The sequence below is a fragment of the Odocoileus virginianus genome, chromosome 26, assembly GCF_023699985.2.
Source record: "Odocoileus virginianus isolate 20LAN1187 ecotype Illinois chromosome 26, Ovbor_1.2, whole genome shotgun sequence".
NCBI classification, from domain to species: Eukaryota; Metazoa; Chordata; class Mammalia; order Artiodactyla; family Cervidae; genus Odocoileus; species Odocoileus virginianus.
In genome coordinates, this window is record NC_069699.1 from 14,746,353 (window position 1) to 14,760,919 (window position 14,567).

The 14,567-nt window shown below is 45.7% G+C and overlaps 1 protein-coding gene across 4 annotated transcripts in view; it reads left to right on the forward strand.

Moving 5' to 3' along the window:
* The window catches only part of LOC110133507 (mitochondrial mRNA pseudouridine synthase RPUSD3), a 27,937-nt gene extending 14,572 nt beyond the window's left edge, over window positions 1–13,365 (forward strand). For 3 of the 4 annotated variants that reach the window (XM_020887506.2, XM_020887511.2, XM_070455577.1), the window contains 8 exons: window positions 5,450–5,598; window positions 6,465–6,509; window positions 6,630–6,729; window positions 7,546–7,653; window positions 7,734–7,818; window positions 8,043–8,166; window positions 12,086–12,225; window positions 12,960–13,365. In XM_020887506.2, coding sequence (XP_020743165.2) covers window positions 5,450–5,598; window positions 6,465–6,509; window positions 6,630–6,729; window positions 7,546–7,653; window positions 7,734–7,818; window positions 8,043–8,166; window positions 12,086–12,225; window positions 12,960–13,151 — 943 coding nt within the window. In that variant the 3' untranslated portion in view covers window positions 13,152–13,365. Of the gene's footprint in view, window positions 1–5,010; window positions 5,140–5,449; window positions 5,599–6,464; window positions 6,510–6,629; window positions 6,730–7,545; window positions 7,654–7,733; window positions 7,819–8,042; window positions 8,167–12,085; window positions 12,226–12,959 lie in introns of those variants that run through there. The other variant, XM_020887512.2, reaches the window with a different exon arrangement.
* Window positions 13,366–14,567: the final 1,202 nt, after the last annotated feature.

Genomic DNA, 14,567 nt, shown 5'->3' on the forward strand with positions numbered 1-14,567 from the left:
CATTCTCCATAATGTGGGGTTATAGGAAATAGCACTTTTTCCACAAAAAAAACAAAAACAAAATTGCAGTTAATTCCGAAACTAGTACTAGACTTAAGTAGACTGTGTAACCAAGATGGTAAGTGACAGTTTCCAAGTAAATTTGCCTACCAGAAGGGCTTTGATTGGGAACAACAAAAGACCTAGAATTGCCAAAGCAATAAAAGAATAAAGCTGGAGTCATAACCCTCCCAGACTTCAGACAGTGCTACAAAGCTACAGTAAAACAGCACAAAATAGGCACAAAAACAGACATAGGGATCAATGGAACAGAATAAAAAGCCCAGAAATAAACCTGCACACCTACAGTCAATTAATCTTTAACAAAGGAAGTAAGAATATATAATGGAGAAAAGACAGTGTCTTCAATAAGTGGTGCTAGGAAAACTAGACAGCTCCATGTAAAAGAACAAAACTAGAGCATTCTCTAATACTATACCCAAAAGTCAACTCAAAATGGATTAAAGACCTAAATGTAAGACTAGACATTATAAAACTTCTAGAGGAGAACATGGGCAGAACACTCCTTCACATAAAACACAGCAATATTTTCTTTGGATCCATCTCCTAGAGTAATGGAAATAAAAGCAAAAATAAACAAATGGGACCTAATTAAACTCAAAAGCTTTTGTACAGCAAAGGAAACAATAAACAAAATGAAAAGACAACCTCTGGAATGGGAGAAAATATTTGCAAACAATGAGGCCAACAAGGGCTTAACCTCCAAAATATACAAACAGTTCATACAGCTCGACATAAAAAAAAAAATCAAAAATTGAGAAGATCTAAACAAACATTTCTCCAAAGAAGACATACATATGGCGAATGGGCACATGAAAAGATGCTCAACATTGCTAACTATTAGAGAAATGCAAATCAAAACTACAATGAGGTATCACCCCACACCAGTCAGAATAGCCATCATCAAAAAGTTTACAAATATAAATGCTGGAGAGAGTATGGAGAAAAGGGAACCCTCCTACACTGTTGGTGGGAATTTAAATTGTGCAGCCATTATGGAGGTTTCCTTACTAAGGGCTTCCTGATAGCTCATTTGGTAAAGAATCTGCCTACAATGCAGGAGACCCTGGTTCGATTCCTGGGTCAGGAAGATCCTCTGGAGAAGGGATAGGCTACCCACTCCAGTATTCTTGGGCTTCCCTTGTGGCTCAGTTGATACAGAATCTGCCTGCAATGCAGGAGTCTTGGGTTTGATCCCTGGATTGGGAAGATCCCCTGGAAAAGGCAAAGGCTACCCACTCCAGTACTCTGACCTGGAGAATTCCATGGACCATATAGTTCATGGGGTTGCAAAGAGTTGGACACGACTGAGCGACTTTCACTTCACTTCACTTTAAAAAACTAAAAATAAAGTTACCATATCATCCAGCAATCCCACTTGGGAATACATCTGGAAGAGATAGAAAATTTGAAAAGATACACGTACCCCTGTGTTCATAACAGCACTGTTTACAATAGCTAAGGGATGGAAGCAACCTAAGTAACCATCAGTAGATGAATGGATAAAGATGTGGTATATACACAAAATGGAATACTACTCGGCCATAAAAAAGAATGAAATAATGCCATTTGTAGCAACATGGATGGACCTAGAGATTACCACACTAAGTGAAATAAGTCAGACAGAGAAAAACAAATGTTATGATATCACTTATATGTGAAATATAAAAACATGATATAATGAACTTATTTACAAAACGGAAACTGATCTACAGGCATGGAAAACACACTTATGGACTTTCCTGGTGATCCAGTGGTTAGGAATCCGTCTGCCAATGCAGGCGACATGGGCTGGAATCTGGTTCAGGAAGATTCCACAGGCTAGGGGCAACTAAGCCTCTGTGCCACAACTACTGAGCTAGCCGTCTAGAGACCGAAAGCTGAAACCACTGAGACAGGGTACCCCACAGCCGGTGCCCTGCAACAACAGAAGCCTTCACAGTTAGAATACCTTCCTTGTAGCGCAACGAGAGAAAGACAGCACACAGCAACAAAGACCCAGTGTAGCCAAAAATAAATAGATGAAATTTTAAAGAAGAAAAAGAAAACACATTTATGGTTAGGGTAAAGGCAGGAAGGGATAAATGCAAAGTTTGAGATTAACAGATACATATATACAGATATATAAAATAGATAAATGACAAGGTCCTACTGCACAGGGAACTATGTTCAATATCTTGTAATAACACATAATGGAAAAGAATCTGATATATATATATATTAGATATGTACTCTTGAAAATATATCTAATTGAATAACTTTGCTGTAGACCAGAATCTAGCACAACACTGTAAATCAGCTATGTGCCTGTGCTCAACTGTGTCCAAATCTTTGTGATCCTGTTGGCCCCAGAGGGCCCCCAGGCTCCTCCGTCCATGGAATTTTCCAGGCGTGAATACTGGAGTGGGTGGCCATTTCCTGCTCCAGGAGATTTTTCCCACTCAGGGATAGAACCCGCGTCTCTTGCATTGGCAACCAGATTCTTTACCATTGAGCCATCTTGAAATCAACTATATTTCAATTTTTAAAAATTTTTTTAAAAAAGAAGAAGGGCTTTGATTGGGAGGGTGGGATGAAGGCACTCTTCTAACTTCTCAATGTTATATTTTATTACAATCTTTTAAGTGTGTAAGTGGGACAGGACTAGTCAATCTGCAATGCAACTCTCCATCGAAGCCTTCCTACCTTGCTAGACAGTTTTTCTTTTGTGTTCAGAAGGTTCAGTCTTAGGATTTCAAAATGCACTCTTGGGTAGCCACAAAGTGTTAGTTTCTCAGCAAAGGTGGCATTTTTCAGTATCGGGCAACTCAAACAAGACAAGCATGGAAGGCTAAGTTTTTAGGTGAATGTGCTTTAGTCTGTCTCTCAGATTCAAATACGTGTCATTTCTGACTAACTATAAGACCTACCTGGCTTAAATACTAAGATAAAGACCTGTGTTACCAAAGTTAAAGTGTAAAGGGTTATTTCTTTTTTTTTTGTAAAGGGTTATTTCTGGCAGCTGACCCATTCCCTGCAGCCAACCCATACCTTGCAGCCATGTGTAGGAGAAGCTGCCAGAGCTAGCAAAGAACATTTCTATTCTGGGCTTTCCTGCTCTTGCATTTATGGCTGGAGGGCTGGCTCAGTGCTGTCCTGGGTCCATGGGGTGGGCCTTTGGCATGAGGCATGATGTTTACATCAGCAGAGAAACTATTCCCTTTCAACTCTTGCTGAGGCTGTGGCCTCCCTGCTCTTCTTCTGAAGTTAGTCATAAACTGAGTTGGGCTGGAGGTGGCCCAACTTACCTTCCTCCTGACAATCTGAGTTTCACATGTGAGTCTTAAATGGCTCATCACTGTTTCTTTGCACTGAGCCCTCTCAGACTAGGGAAAATTAGGTTTCTTTCTTTCCTTCGGGAAGCTTGGAGATTAATGGAGTCACATCAGTTTTAGGCAGTGAACAGTAGAGGGCAGACTTTGATGAGGCTGGGGCGTGTGGAGGGAAAATTCCAAAGAGCAAGGGAGCTCAAGCCTCAAACAGGGCCAGGGGCCAGTCCAAGTGGGGGAATGGCCCTTCCTGGGGCCAAGCTGGGCCAGTGGAGGAGAGGTCTGCTGTCGGCAAAGTAGGTTGTGTTCTGTCCCTCCGTCTTTATTCAGGCTGCAAATTATGAATGCACAGGAGATCTTTCAGAAGAGGGGTTCTAAAATACTGTGGGGCCTTTTGACACAGCACACTTATGTCTTAGCCCCAAACAAGATAAAATCACTTGCATCCTTGCCAAATTTCTTGCCAGTCCTGTCTGAATTTGTGCAGATTTATTTAAAAATTGACTATTTAGGGACTTCCCCAGCAGTCCAGTGGTTAAAAGACTCCACACTTCCACTGCAGAGGGTGTGTTTCATCCCTGCTCAGGGAACTAAGATCCTTCATGCCGTAGTGCCAAAGGAAAAAAAAAGAAAAGAAAACTTCTTGAACTGAATAAAAATGAAAATACAACACATCAACTTAAAAATTATTTTTAAAAATTGACTACTTAAATCTTTGAATTAAAAAAATTAAGTTTCTTGAGGTATAATTTACATCCAATAAAATCTACCCTTTTAAGGTAGTTAGTTCAGTAAGTTTTTGGCAGATTTATACAGATATGTAATCATTGCACACCAAAAAGTTCCCTTATGCCCATTTTTAGTAGATTCTCATTCCCTCACCCACTCTAGCCCTTGTCATTGTCAACCAGACTTTTCCGAAAGGTCATGTAACTAAATTCGGTCATTTAAAATCTTCTACTTATTTTTATTATTTAAAATTTTTTTTTAATGAATCATAGTCTTTTATATTTTGGCTTAGTTTTTTTTGTTGTTTTGGCTGCATGCCCTGGCATGAAGGATCTTAGTTGCCTCTTTGTTAATCTGTTTCCAGTTCACAGATGCCAAGGCATAGCATAGAGTTAGCATTCAAAAAACGTTGAATGGGTGAATTTATGTCCTTACGCATCTAATCACAGGACAATTTTACAGTTTTGAGATTTATTTTTACCTTTATAAATAATGCTGTAGTGAACCTGTTTCTGCCTTTGGCTTTTTTTTTTTCGCTTTTGGATTATGCACCAGGCTGTATTCTTTGAAGTAGGTTCACTAGACAAATGAGTGAGGATTTTGTTTTATTCCAATTTGCCTTACAAAATTGTGCAGTGGCGGTTTTTTATTTTTAAGTCAGAAGACTCCAAAGAATTGCAGTGATGAGCAGAAAACTTGGCTTTGTGCTAATACCGGTCCTCTGACCTGCAGTAAATACTACCTCGGCTCTGTGCCTCGGTTTCCTCAAAATCACAGATCGTGAACGTCTGCATTTCCTTCCCGGGTGAAAGCAAAACTCCGCTTTCTCACCACTCGGGAGCCTCGTTATTCCGATTGACAGTCAATCTGACCAATCAGCGTGCTGTGGGAGATCCCGGGGCAGCCCTTCCGGACACAGGCACACAGTCTTCGCTCCGGAGATGGGTGGCTGTCGGGTTTTGGGTCAGGCCTGGGGTGGCTGGCGGCGGGGTCTGGGGATCCGTGCAACGCCCACAGCCGCAGGCTTTGGCACCAAGGCCCGGTGATTACACAACCCCCGCCCCGCTTTGTGTAGAAGGGAGACGGGCTAGGAGAGGTTGTGTGCGGGATCTGGAGTTAGGTAGATATGGGTTCTAATTCATCTCTGCTGTGTGACACTAAACTAGCCGTCGACCTCTCTGAACCTCAGTTTTCTCTTCTGTACATTGGGGCCAATCGAACCTGAGATTTCGGGAAGCTCAATCCAGGCTTCCTGGAGCATTCAAAAGAAGCCGCAGGGTTTGGGAAGATGTGTGTGGAGATGAGAATGAGCAGCACTACCGGAAGCAGTAATTCCCCTATTGTTTACCTAGCCTTCCCAGGCATCAGCTGCAACGTCGAGGCGCCAGCAAACCGTCGGATCCCCCGGGTGACCAGCCTTTCCCAGGACTGCTGAGACCAGAGACCTTCAGTCGGGAAGAACTGGTCGATGTATTGAGGGCGGCTGTGGTGGACCGTAAAGGTGTGAGGGGTGGGAGGGACAGGTGCCGAGAGACCCGGAAGGGGAGGAGTCTTCACCCGAGCCTTCTGAGGCTCTGGTTCGGTACCCTACTAAAACCTGTGGGGTCAAATCCTGGTTCTCCCTCTCACGAACCTCACTAGCTGGGACCAGCCACATACTCTCTCTGCCTCAGCATCATGGGATACAGCTGTGGGGAGGGAGAGTATAACTAGAGAGCTTTGTATTAGTAGGCTCTCAGTAAAGTGTTAATATATTGAGGGACAAAACGGGCTTTGGAGTAATATCTAGTTCTGTAATCAGCTTGCTGTGTGGCTTTAGGAAAATAACAATGTCTCTATGCCTCAATCTCCAGTGACTTATGAATTTTCTCAGCTATTTATTGAGCATAGGCTGTGTTCCAGGCACTGCTCTAGAACATGGCTGTCTACTGCTGAACAAAATAAATATGGTTCCTGCCTTCAGGGAGCCAGCATTTCAGTGGGAGAAAATGATTAACCAGAAAATAAATGAAAAAAGTACTTACTAGTGATCGGCACTGTTAATAAAACAGCGATGGTAAAGATCTGCAAGAAAGGAGCAGACATCAGATTGGAGACTCAGGCCTCTTTGTGATGATCACATTGGAGCCATGATGATATAAGGAGCAAGCCACATGAAAATCTGAGGCACGGAAAGCAACAAGTGCAAAGGTCCTGAGGTTGAGGCAGCAAGCTGAGCATATGCAAGTTTCAGAAAGAAGTTTATTTCAGGGTGTGGTTGATAACTCCTGTATGAGAGTTGTATTGGGACCACATGATAATATGAATTGAGAAAGTCTTTGTAAACTGCTTTTGCTGTTGCTGACGTTTATATATTATATGTTTCAGGACCTCTGGTGACACTGAACAAGCCACAGGGTCTGCCAGTGACAGGTATGGCAGGGAAAAGAGATGCAGTGAAGGGGGTTTTGATGTGTCTGAGAGCAGACAATATTGAAGAGAAGAGATGTTGTCTCTGAGAGCAACTTGTAGTCTTCCTTTTTTTTTCAATAGGAAAACCAGGAGAGCTGACGTTGCTGTCAGTGCTGCCAGAACTGAGCCGGTCCCTGGGGCTCGGGGAGCAGGAGCTCCAGGTTGTCCGAGCATCTGGGAAGTAAGTGGTGGAGGTGATAGGAAGGTAGGAAGATAAGCATCTATTTGGGATGGGGGCAGAGCTACTTAGAAATAAACAGACATTTTCCACTGTCTGCTTTGGGATCACAGAGGTAGGAAACAAGGAAAAAGAGGAGGAAGTGGATCTGGAACCCAGATCTGGGTTCAAATCCTTATGCACAAACTGATCCTAGGTGTAACTGAGCCTTAGTTTCTTTAATCACAAAACAGAACTCATGACATCTGTGCCCAGTGTATAGTCACTTCTCCAGTCCAGTATTCATAGCCGGCATTTTTAACTGATCTGTGAAATTCTTTCCTCTAATACCCATCGTTAGAGATGGTGCTTGAGATAAGATGTTTCTGCAATTGCACAGACTCATAAGCTTGTTTGTGGGGAATTGAGCCATTCCCTTCTCCAAGGGATCTTCCCAACCCAGGAATCGAACCCGGATCTCTGACATTGCAGGCAGATTCTTTACCATCTGAGCCACCAGAAAAACCCATTTAATAGCTAATATATGTGAAATTCCTAGTAGAGGGCCTACTGGTAGACAGTCAGCAGTTGGTGGTAACTGTTATGACGTTTGGCTCTGAGCTCCCTGGGAGCCAGAGCAAAATGAGAAACACGTTTAAGCTATGTACCCTTATTATCAAACACGGGGAAGACTTACTTGTTTCTCAGGAGGAGGTCTGTGTTGTAGCCCAGATGTTACTCTTCAGTCTTCAGCAGGTCCGCGTTTCTTCCTCAGGGTCTCCTTTCTTCGCGGGCGATCCCAAGGGATTTTAACTTCTGTGATTTGTCTCCTTTCTCCAGGGAGGCCTCTGGGCTTGTGCTCCTCTCCAGTTGTCCCCGGACAGCAAGCCACCTCCAGAAGTTCTTCACTCACTCACAGAGAGCCAGGAGACCCACAGCCACCTACTGGTGAGAAGGGCTGGGAGGCTCCAGGGCAGCGGGGACGTCCCAGCAAATGACTCTGTGACCTCCTCCTGCCTCTTTCTCAGTGCTGTCACTGATGGGATCCCAGTTACTTCTGAAGGGAAGATCCAAGCAGCTCTGAAACTGGAACACATTGATGGGGTCCATCTTGTGAGTCAGGGCCTGGGTGGGGAAGAGGGGACCCTCAGACATATACCCCTCAAGAAGAGTCAAGGGTATAGATATGGGGTGGCTGGCCCTTCATTCCCCTAAAAAGGTGAATGACGACTGCCTATACTGTGGCCCTGTCCTCAGTCTGGTGGGAACAGGGAGGGTTGGGGGGCAGCTCCCAGGTGTGTGTGAAGCTTGCTCACTCTTGGGGGCTGACACCACAGGTTGTTCCAGTGCAATCCCCATCCCGAAAGGACATCATGGAAGGTGTCAAGAGGACCCTTAGCCACTTCCGTGTGGTTGCCACGGGCTCTAGCTGTGCCCTGGTCCAGCTGCAGCCACTGACAGGTGGGTCTGGAGCCCCAGCCAGACTTGACAAACTCTATTTGGTTGGGGAGGCAAGCGATGGGAGGAAGGTGGTAGTTTCAGTGGCAGCCCGGGAAGTCTTTGATGGACTGCAAGGATGTATGTGACCAGCTCCACCTGGAGGGGGCAGTGCTTCTCCTGTCAGTCTGACGGTCACCCCTTTGCAACTCACCTATTTTTTTCTTACTGCTGTCAGCATCTTCTCTTTACCTTTGATGTTCTCTAGCTTCACTGTGCGGAGAAGGCAATGGCACCCCACTCCAGTACTCTTGCCTGGAAAATCCCATGGACGGAGGAGCCTGGTGGGCTGCAGTCCATGGGGTCACTGAGAGTCGGACACGACTGAGCAACTTCACTTTCACTTTTCACTTTCATGCATTGGAGAAGGAAATGGCAACCCACTCCAGTGTTTTTGCCTAGAGAATCCCAGGGACGGGGGAGCCTGCTGGGCTGCCGTCTATGGGGTCGCACAGAGTTGGACACGACTGAAGCGACGCAGCAGCAGCAGCTTCACTGTGACGAATCCAGGTGTGTGGGTTTAGTTTTTTTTTGGGGGGGGGTTAGTTTTATTTCTTGGGATTCAGTGTGTTCGCTGAATCTGAAGATTAACCTGTTTAATCCATCCTGAAAAGTTCTTCAAATGTGCCTCTTGCATCCTCCCTTTTGAATGCCTGATAGTGTCTGAGTTTCTCATTCACCTGCTATGTCTCAACTTTTCTTCCATATTTTTCATGTCTTATCTTTGCCGCATTCTGGGTAATCTTCAGACGTACTTTCCAGCTGAGTAATTTTCTCTTCAGTTGGATCTAACCTGCTAGTTTAACCTACATTGATTGTACTGTTTGTGTCTACAAATTCAAGTTGGTTGTTTTACAAATACAGATGGCCTTTTAAAAAAAGAAGGCATCTTTTTTCTTTCACATCAAACTGTTTTTAATTTGCATAATGCTTTTAACAAAAATAGCCTCCCCCCCCAAATTTTAAAACATTTATTTACAATCTTTGGTCTTCAAAAGTTGTGAGTGTTCCTGTCTTAACAGTCAAGCAGCGAGGGCTGCCCATGTGCAGGTAGCTCTGTTACAGACCAGCCCATATTCTCTCTGCTGACGTGTGGGCCCTGGCAGGACTGCACCCAGCAAGGGAGCAGTGCTTTCCTCCAGTCCACACAAAGGCACAAGTCAGCCTGAAAATCGTGACTCAATCCTGCCAACTGCAAGGTAAATGAACTCTTAGAATACTTCTAGACTTATTGCCTGCATTTTTTTAAATTGTATTTTATTTTGCATTTTTTTTAAAGACTGATTTGTTTTTAGTTTTTGGCTGTGGTGGGTCTTTGTTGCTGCGCGTGGGCTTCTCCTGTTGCAGAGTGAGGGCTTCTCTTTGTTGTGGTGGTCGAGTTTCTCATTACGGTGGCTTCTCGTTGCAGAGCATGGGCTCTAGTTGCAGCTCAGTAGTTGTGGCTCATGGGCTTAGTTGCTCTGCCGCATGTGGGATCTTCCCTGACCAGGAACCTGTGTCTATTGATTGCAAGGCAGATTCTTAACCACTGGACTACCAGGGAAGCCCTTGCCTGCATTTTTTAACCAATGTTTTGCTCATTCTTATTAAATCAGCCTTTTTTTTTTTTTTGGCTGCATGGCATGGCTTGAGGGATAGTTCCCTGACCAGGGATTAAACCTAGACCCACAGAAATGGAAGAGCACTGGAATTCCAAATGGAATTCCACTGGACCACCAGGGAATTCCCAAAGTCCTAACATTTTTGTCTAGACTGTAATAAAACTAATGAGAACAGTATTCAAACCCAATAAAGCATGATGCTAAAATCTCAGATCTCAAAGGATCTTAGATCTGAGATCAAGTTATTACACATCTAACCACCTTTACGGCACATACCATGGACCACCACCCTGCCTTTCTGATTTAAAGTTTTGTCTGCTCACCGATTGCTGTGGTCCATCCTGTGGTTTTATTTTTCATACCAGTAAGTAAAGGTGACCAACAGCCACTGACTCAGGTTTTTCCAAGAATTAAATGACCTGGTCAGTCTTCAGATTGCTTCGCACCTTCTCTTGCTGATCTGTCAGCTTTTTCTTTACCTATAAATCCCAAATGGCCAAGAACATACACCAACTGAAGGTCCATGCTCTGGGCAAGCCTCTTTGTTGATGAGCTCCTTCCCTGTGCTTGTCATCCATCCATTCTCCTAGCCTTGAACCCAGTTAGCGATGGCATCTGTTTTTTTCTCTCATTACTTGTTCTTGTCTTTACTCATTTAAAGCACACCTATATGGTGTTTCTATCATTCTTTTGTCTTGAGATTCTAAGGGTCTAATTCTGTTGTGATTTCCGCAGACTTGCTCCCCTTGGTGGAATGTCTCCTTATTGCTCTGTGGTCCAGGTTGTGCTTCATCTTCATCTGTGGAAATCCTTTACTGCCTCATTGGTGGTGGGGACTTGAGAGGTTCTGCCTTGCTTCTGCTGAGTGGGCTCACATCGCTGCTTCAGGACCTAGAGATTAACACCTCATTTGGAAGTTCACAGATCACTCAAGTGGTATTAGAACCCCAACCCTGTGTGAGAGCAGCTCACAGTTGGGAGTTCATCTTCATTCCCCTCATCCATACCTACAGAGCTCATCTGCCTTCCTTGGTGGCTGGCTTTTTCTCCTAGCCCACCCTTGCACAGAAGATGTAGCCTCTCAGATTTCATTTGGGCACCACAGCCTCATCCCTGGCCCCTTGTCACTACTTAAACCCAAGCCCCCTTGGCCCCAAGATTGGAAATACCCCTAGAAGAGGTGAAATGTTGACTCTCTTGTGCTCTGGATTTGTTTTTTGTATTTTCATCCAGGGGACTTTACTTTCCCCTGTGTCCAGCTGTGTATTTAAAAGGATGATTGTTACAGTTTTCCAGTGTTTCTAGGTGGTTAGTAAAAGATGGGTTTTTAAATTACACAGTCCACCCTATTGCCAGACATGAAAGTAGACGGGACAGTTCCTGGGTTTGCATCCCAGTCTGTGGTGGGCTGGTTACTTCTTGAGCTTCGGTTTTCCTGTCTATAAGGTGGAATGATGCTAGGTCTCACATTACAGGGTTTTCAGGAGTATTAGTAAGTTTACATATGTGAACCATTTCATGCCCATTAAGTTTCCCCAAAACAAGTTCAAGTTGGTATCACCCAAAAGAGCAATTTATTGACTCATATAACTTAGAAGTTCAGGCTTGTGCCTACTCGGGGGCCCACCAGCCACAACCAATGAGTCCCTGTGCTGCTATTGAAGCCCTCACCCCTTCGAGCCAGCAAGTCGCAAATACCAAGCCTGCGTGCTGCAGCTCCTGAAAGCCTGCACACCCTAGAGCCCGTTTTCCACAACAGAAGCCACCGCAATGAGAAGCCCATACTCTCCACAACTAGAGAAAGCCCACATGCAGCAGTGAAGACTCAGTGCAGCCAAAAAAAAAAGTAGTTCGGGCTTGGCTGCATCCAGGCTTGGAGGACATCATCAGAAAGCCATTCCTTCCTCTCTTTCCACCTCCCGCGTGCTGGCTTCTTCCTCCCATAGGAGCAGCAGCTGTCCCCCATGGAGGCAGATGCAGGTGCTCCAGTAGCTCCAGGCTCACTCCACAGCAGGAAAGAGTGCTCTTCATTCCCAGAAGCATTACAAAAAATTCAGGGTTGTGTCTCTTCATGGATGAGTCCCGCAAAGCTGGTGGCTTGACAGCTCTGCCTGCCCCTACCTCGCTTCAGAGGCTGGGGTGGTAGTGTCCACCTCACAGAAACCACACCATCTGAGAATGGGGGTGGCATTGCCCCAGAGGTGGGGGAGGGGTGCGGCAGTACTGGGTGGGACGAAATGAACTGCTTGCCTGCCAACTGTCCCATCTCTCCTGTCTTCTAGTGTTTCCCAGCCAGCTACAGGCACACATGGCCCTGCAGCTCTGCCCTGTGCTTGGGGATCACACATACTCTGCCCGCGTGGGCACTGTCCTGGGCCAGCGCTTTCTTCTGCCTGTTGAGAGCACCAGGCCCCAAAGACAGGTACCCAAGCTCACCTGCCTGCGGCCTTCTGGGGTGGAGGGATGGATAGCACCTCCAGACGTCAGCTACACAACTTGGGCTTCCAAAGCTACCAGACCCAAGTGACACCCTCTCTTATGGGTCTCTTCTGTTCAATGAGGAAATCAAACCAGCTGATTTTTAAAGGTCCTTCTAAGCCTGCCATTCTATAGTGGGTGTAAGAGGTTGTGTGTGTGTATTCTGGTAACACTATCTGCTTTAACAGAAAAACCTCAAGTACCAGAGTATTAACACAACAAGTTCCTTCTGTGTGAAGTCCAGTTAATGGGATGGGGTAGGGGCAGGCTTTGCTCCGGTCACTTGGGTGGCCCCTGGCTGCTGCCCATCTGGTCAGCAGAGGAGACAGGGCAGGTTCGTGGAAGTGGGGGGCGGTTTCTCGGGCCACGTCAGGAAGCGGGACACATACTCAACACTCCTGTTGCGCTGAGTGGGGCTCAATCACGGCCTCCCCAACCTGCAGGAGGGGCTGGGGAATGCAGTTTAGCGAAATGCCTAGGAAGCTGATTTGGTGACCCCTAGCTGGTCTATGCTACTGTAGTGTGAGTGTGTGTGTGAGTGTGAAGGTATTTACATGTGCAGAGGCACGCAGAACACGGATGCAGAGGGAGGGGACAAAGTATTTGCCTTGCTCTTGTTTTGCTGAGTGCTGCCTGGAATTCACCTGGCTGGATGCTGACACGTCTCTCCACCCCCAGGTCCTGGATGAAGCCCTCCTTGGCCGCCTCTGCCTGACCCCCTCCCAGGCCGCCCGGTTGCCCCTGCACCTCCATCTGCACTGTCTTCACCTCCCAGGCGCCAGGCCCAGGGACCCACCCGTTGAGCTTCTGGCTCCTCTGCCCTCTTACTTCTCCAGGACCCTGCAGTGCCTGGGGCTCCACTACCAGTAGTCTTGCTGGAAAGCAGCTGGGGTGGGAGGCGAATGGGCTGCGGTCAGGCCCAAGAGTGTGGTCAGTGCTCAGCATGCAGTCAGACCACCATGTCAGATGCTGGGCGCTCTAGTGGGATAGATCTGAGATTGCATCCTAAGGCCATTTGCTGTGTGGTGTTGGGCAAATGACCTCACCTCTCTGGGCTTGAAATAATAAAAGTACCTACCTCACAGGATCGTTTTCAGGATTTGCTGAGAAAGAAAATGTTTATCATGGACTGTGCTTTCTGCCGAGCTCAACATGTGGTCTTTATGTTTGGCTGTTTCTGGCCCAATTCTAGCTGAGAAAATGTTAAGAGTTTTTTTTTTTTTTTCTTTAATTTGTGCTAAAATACACTTAGTAGACTTTACCATCTTCACTATTTTTAAGTGTATAGTTCAGTGGCATTAAGTACATTCACATGGTGATGCAAGCATCTTCTGCATCTAACTGCAGAACTTTCTCATCCACCCAAACAGAAACTCTGTTTTCCTTAAACACCAACTGCCCATCCCCTACCCACCTCAGCCCCAGTAGCCACTGTTCTCTGTCTCCATGAATTTGACTACTCATTTAGATGTTAGATCCTTTACTTTAAAAAACCGTGTAACATACTCAAACATACAGAGTGCGTAAAACATCTCTGTGATTTAAAGAATAACTGTCACGTGACACTCACATAACCACCACTTGGCACCAGAGGCATCCTTCTCCTATCTTAGAACACAGCCGTTCTCAGCCCTGGCCCCACGTTAGAACCCCTACCCTGCCCCCTCAGAAAGCTTAAAAAAGAAATCCCCATGCCTCCCCTGACTACACCCCTAAGATACTTTTACCAGTCTGGGATGGAGATATCTTTTTTTAAAAGCTCCAGAATGGGCACTATTATATAGTCACAGTTGGAAACCACTCCCCCCGACTTGAGAGAATTCTTTCCTTGTCTGTTTTTTTAAAGTGTTACCACATACAAATGCATCCCTAAACAATGTATTTTGTTTTGCTTGTTTCTTAAACTCCTGTGGAATGGAACTGTGCTGTATATATCCTTTTGTGACTTGTTCTCGCTCCACCCTGGGAAATGCATCCGTTGTGTGGCATGGAGTTGGAATGCTGGGGCTTGCAGTCTATCCACCCAATGTTAATGGACACTTAGGTCATAGGCTGTGACCACAGTGCTGCTGTGGGTCTGCCTGTCTGCGTTTTCTCATTCAGCCATGCAATAATTTCTGGATCAGAGTGTATTTATCTTGATTTGACTAGTGTGTTAGTTTCCTAGGGCCGCTGCAATGAATTACCACAACCTGGGGACTTCCCTGGAGGTCCAGTGGTTAAGACACTGCACTTCCACGGCAGGGGGCATGGGTTCAATTCCTGGTCGGGGAACTAAGATCCCAT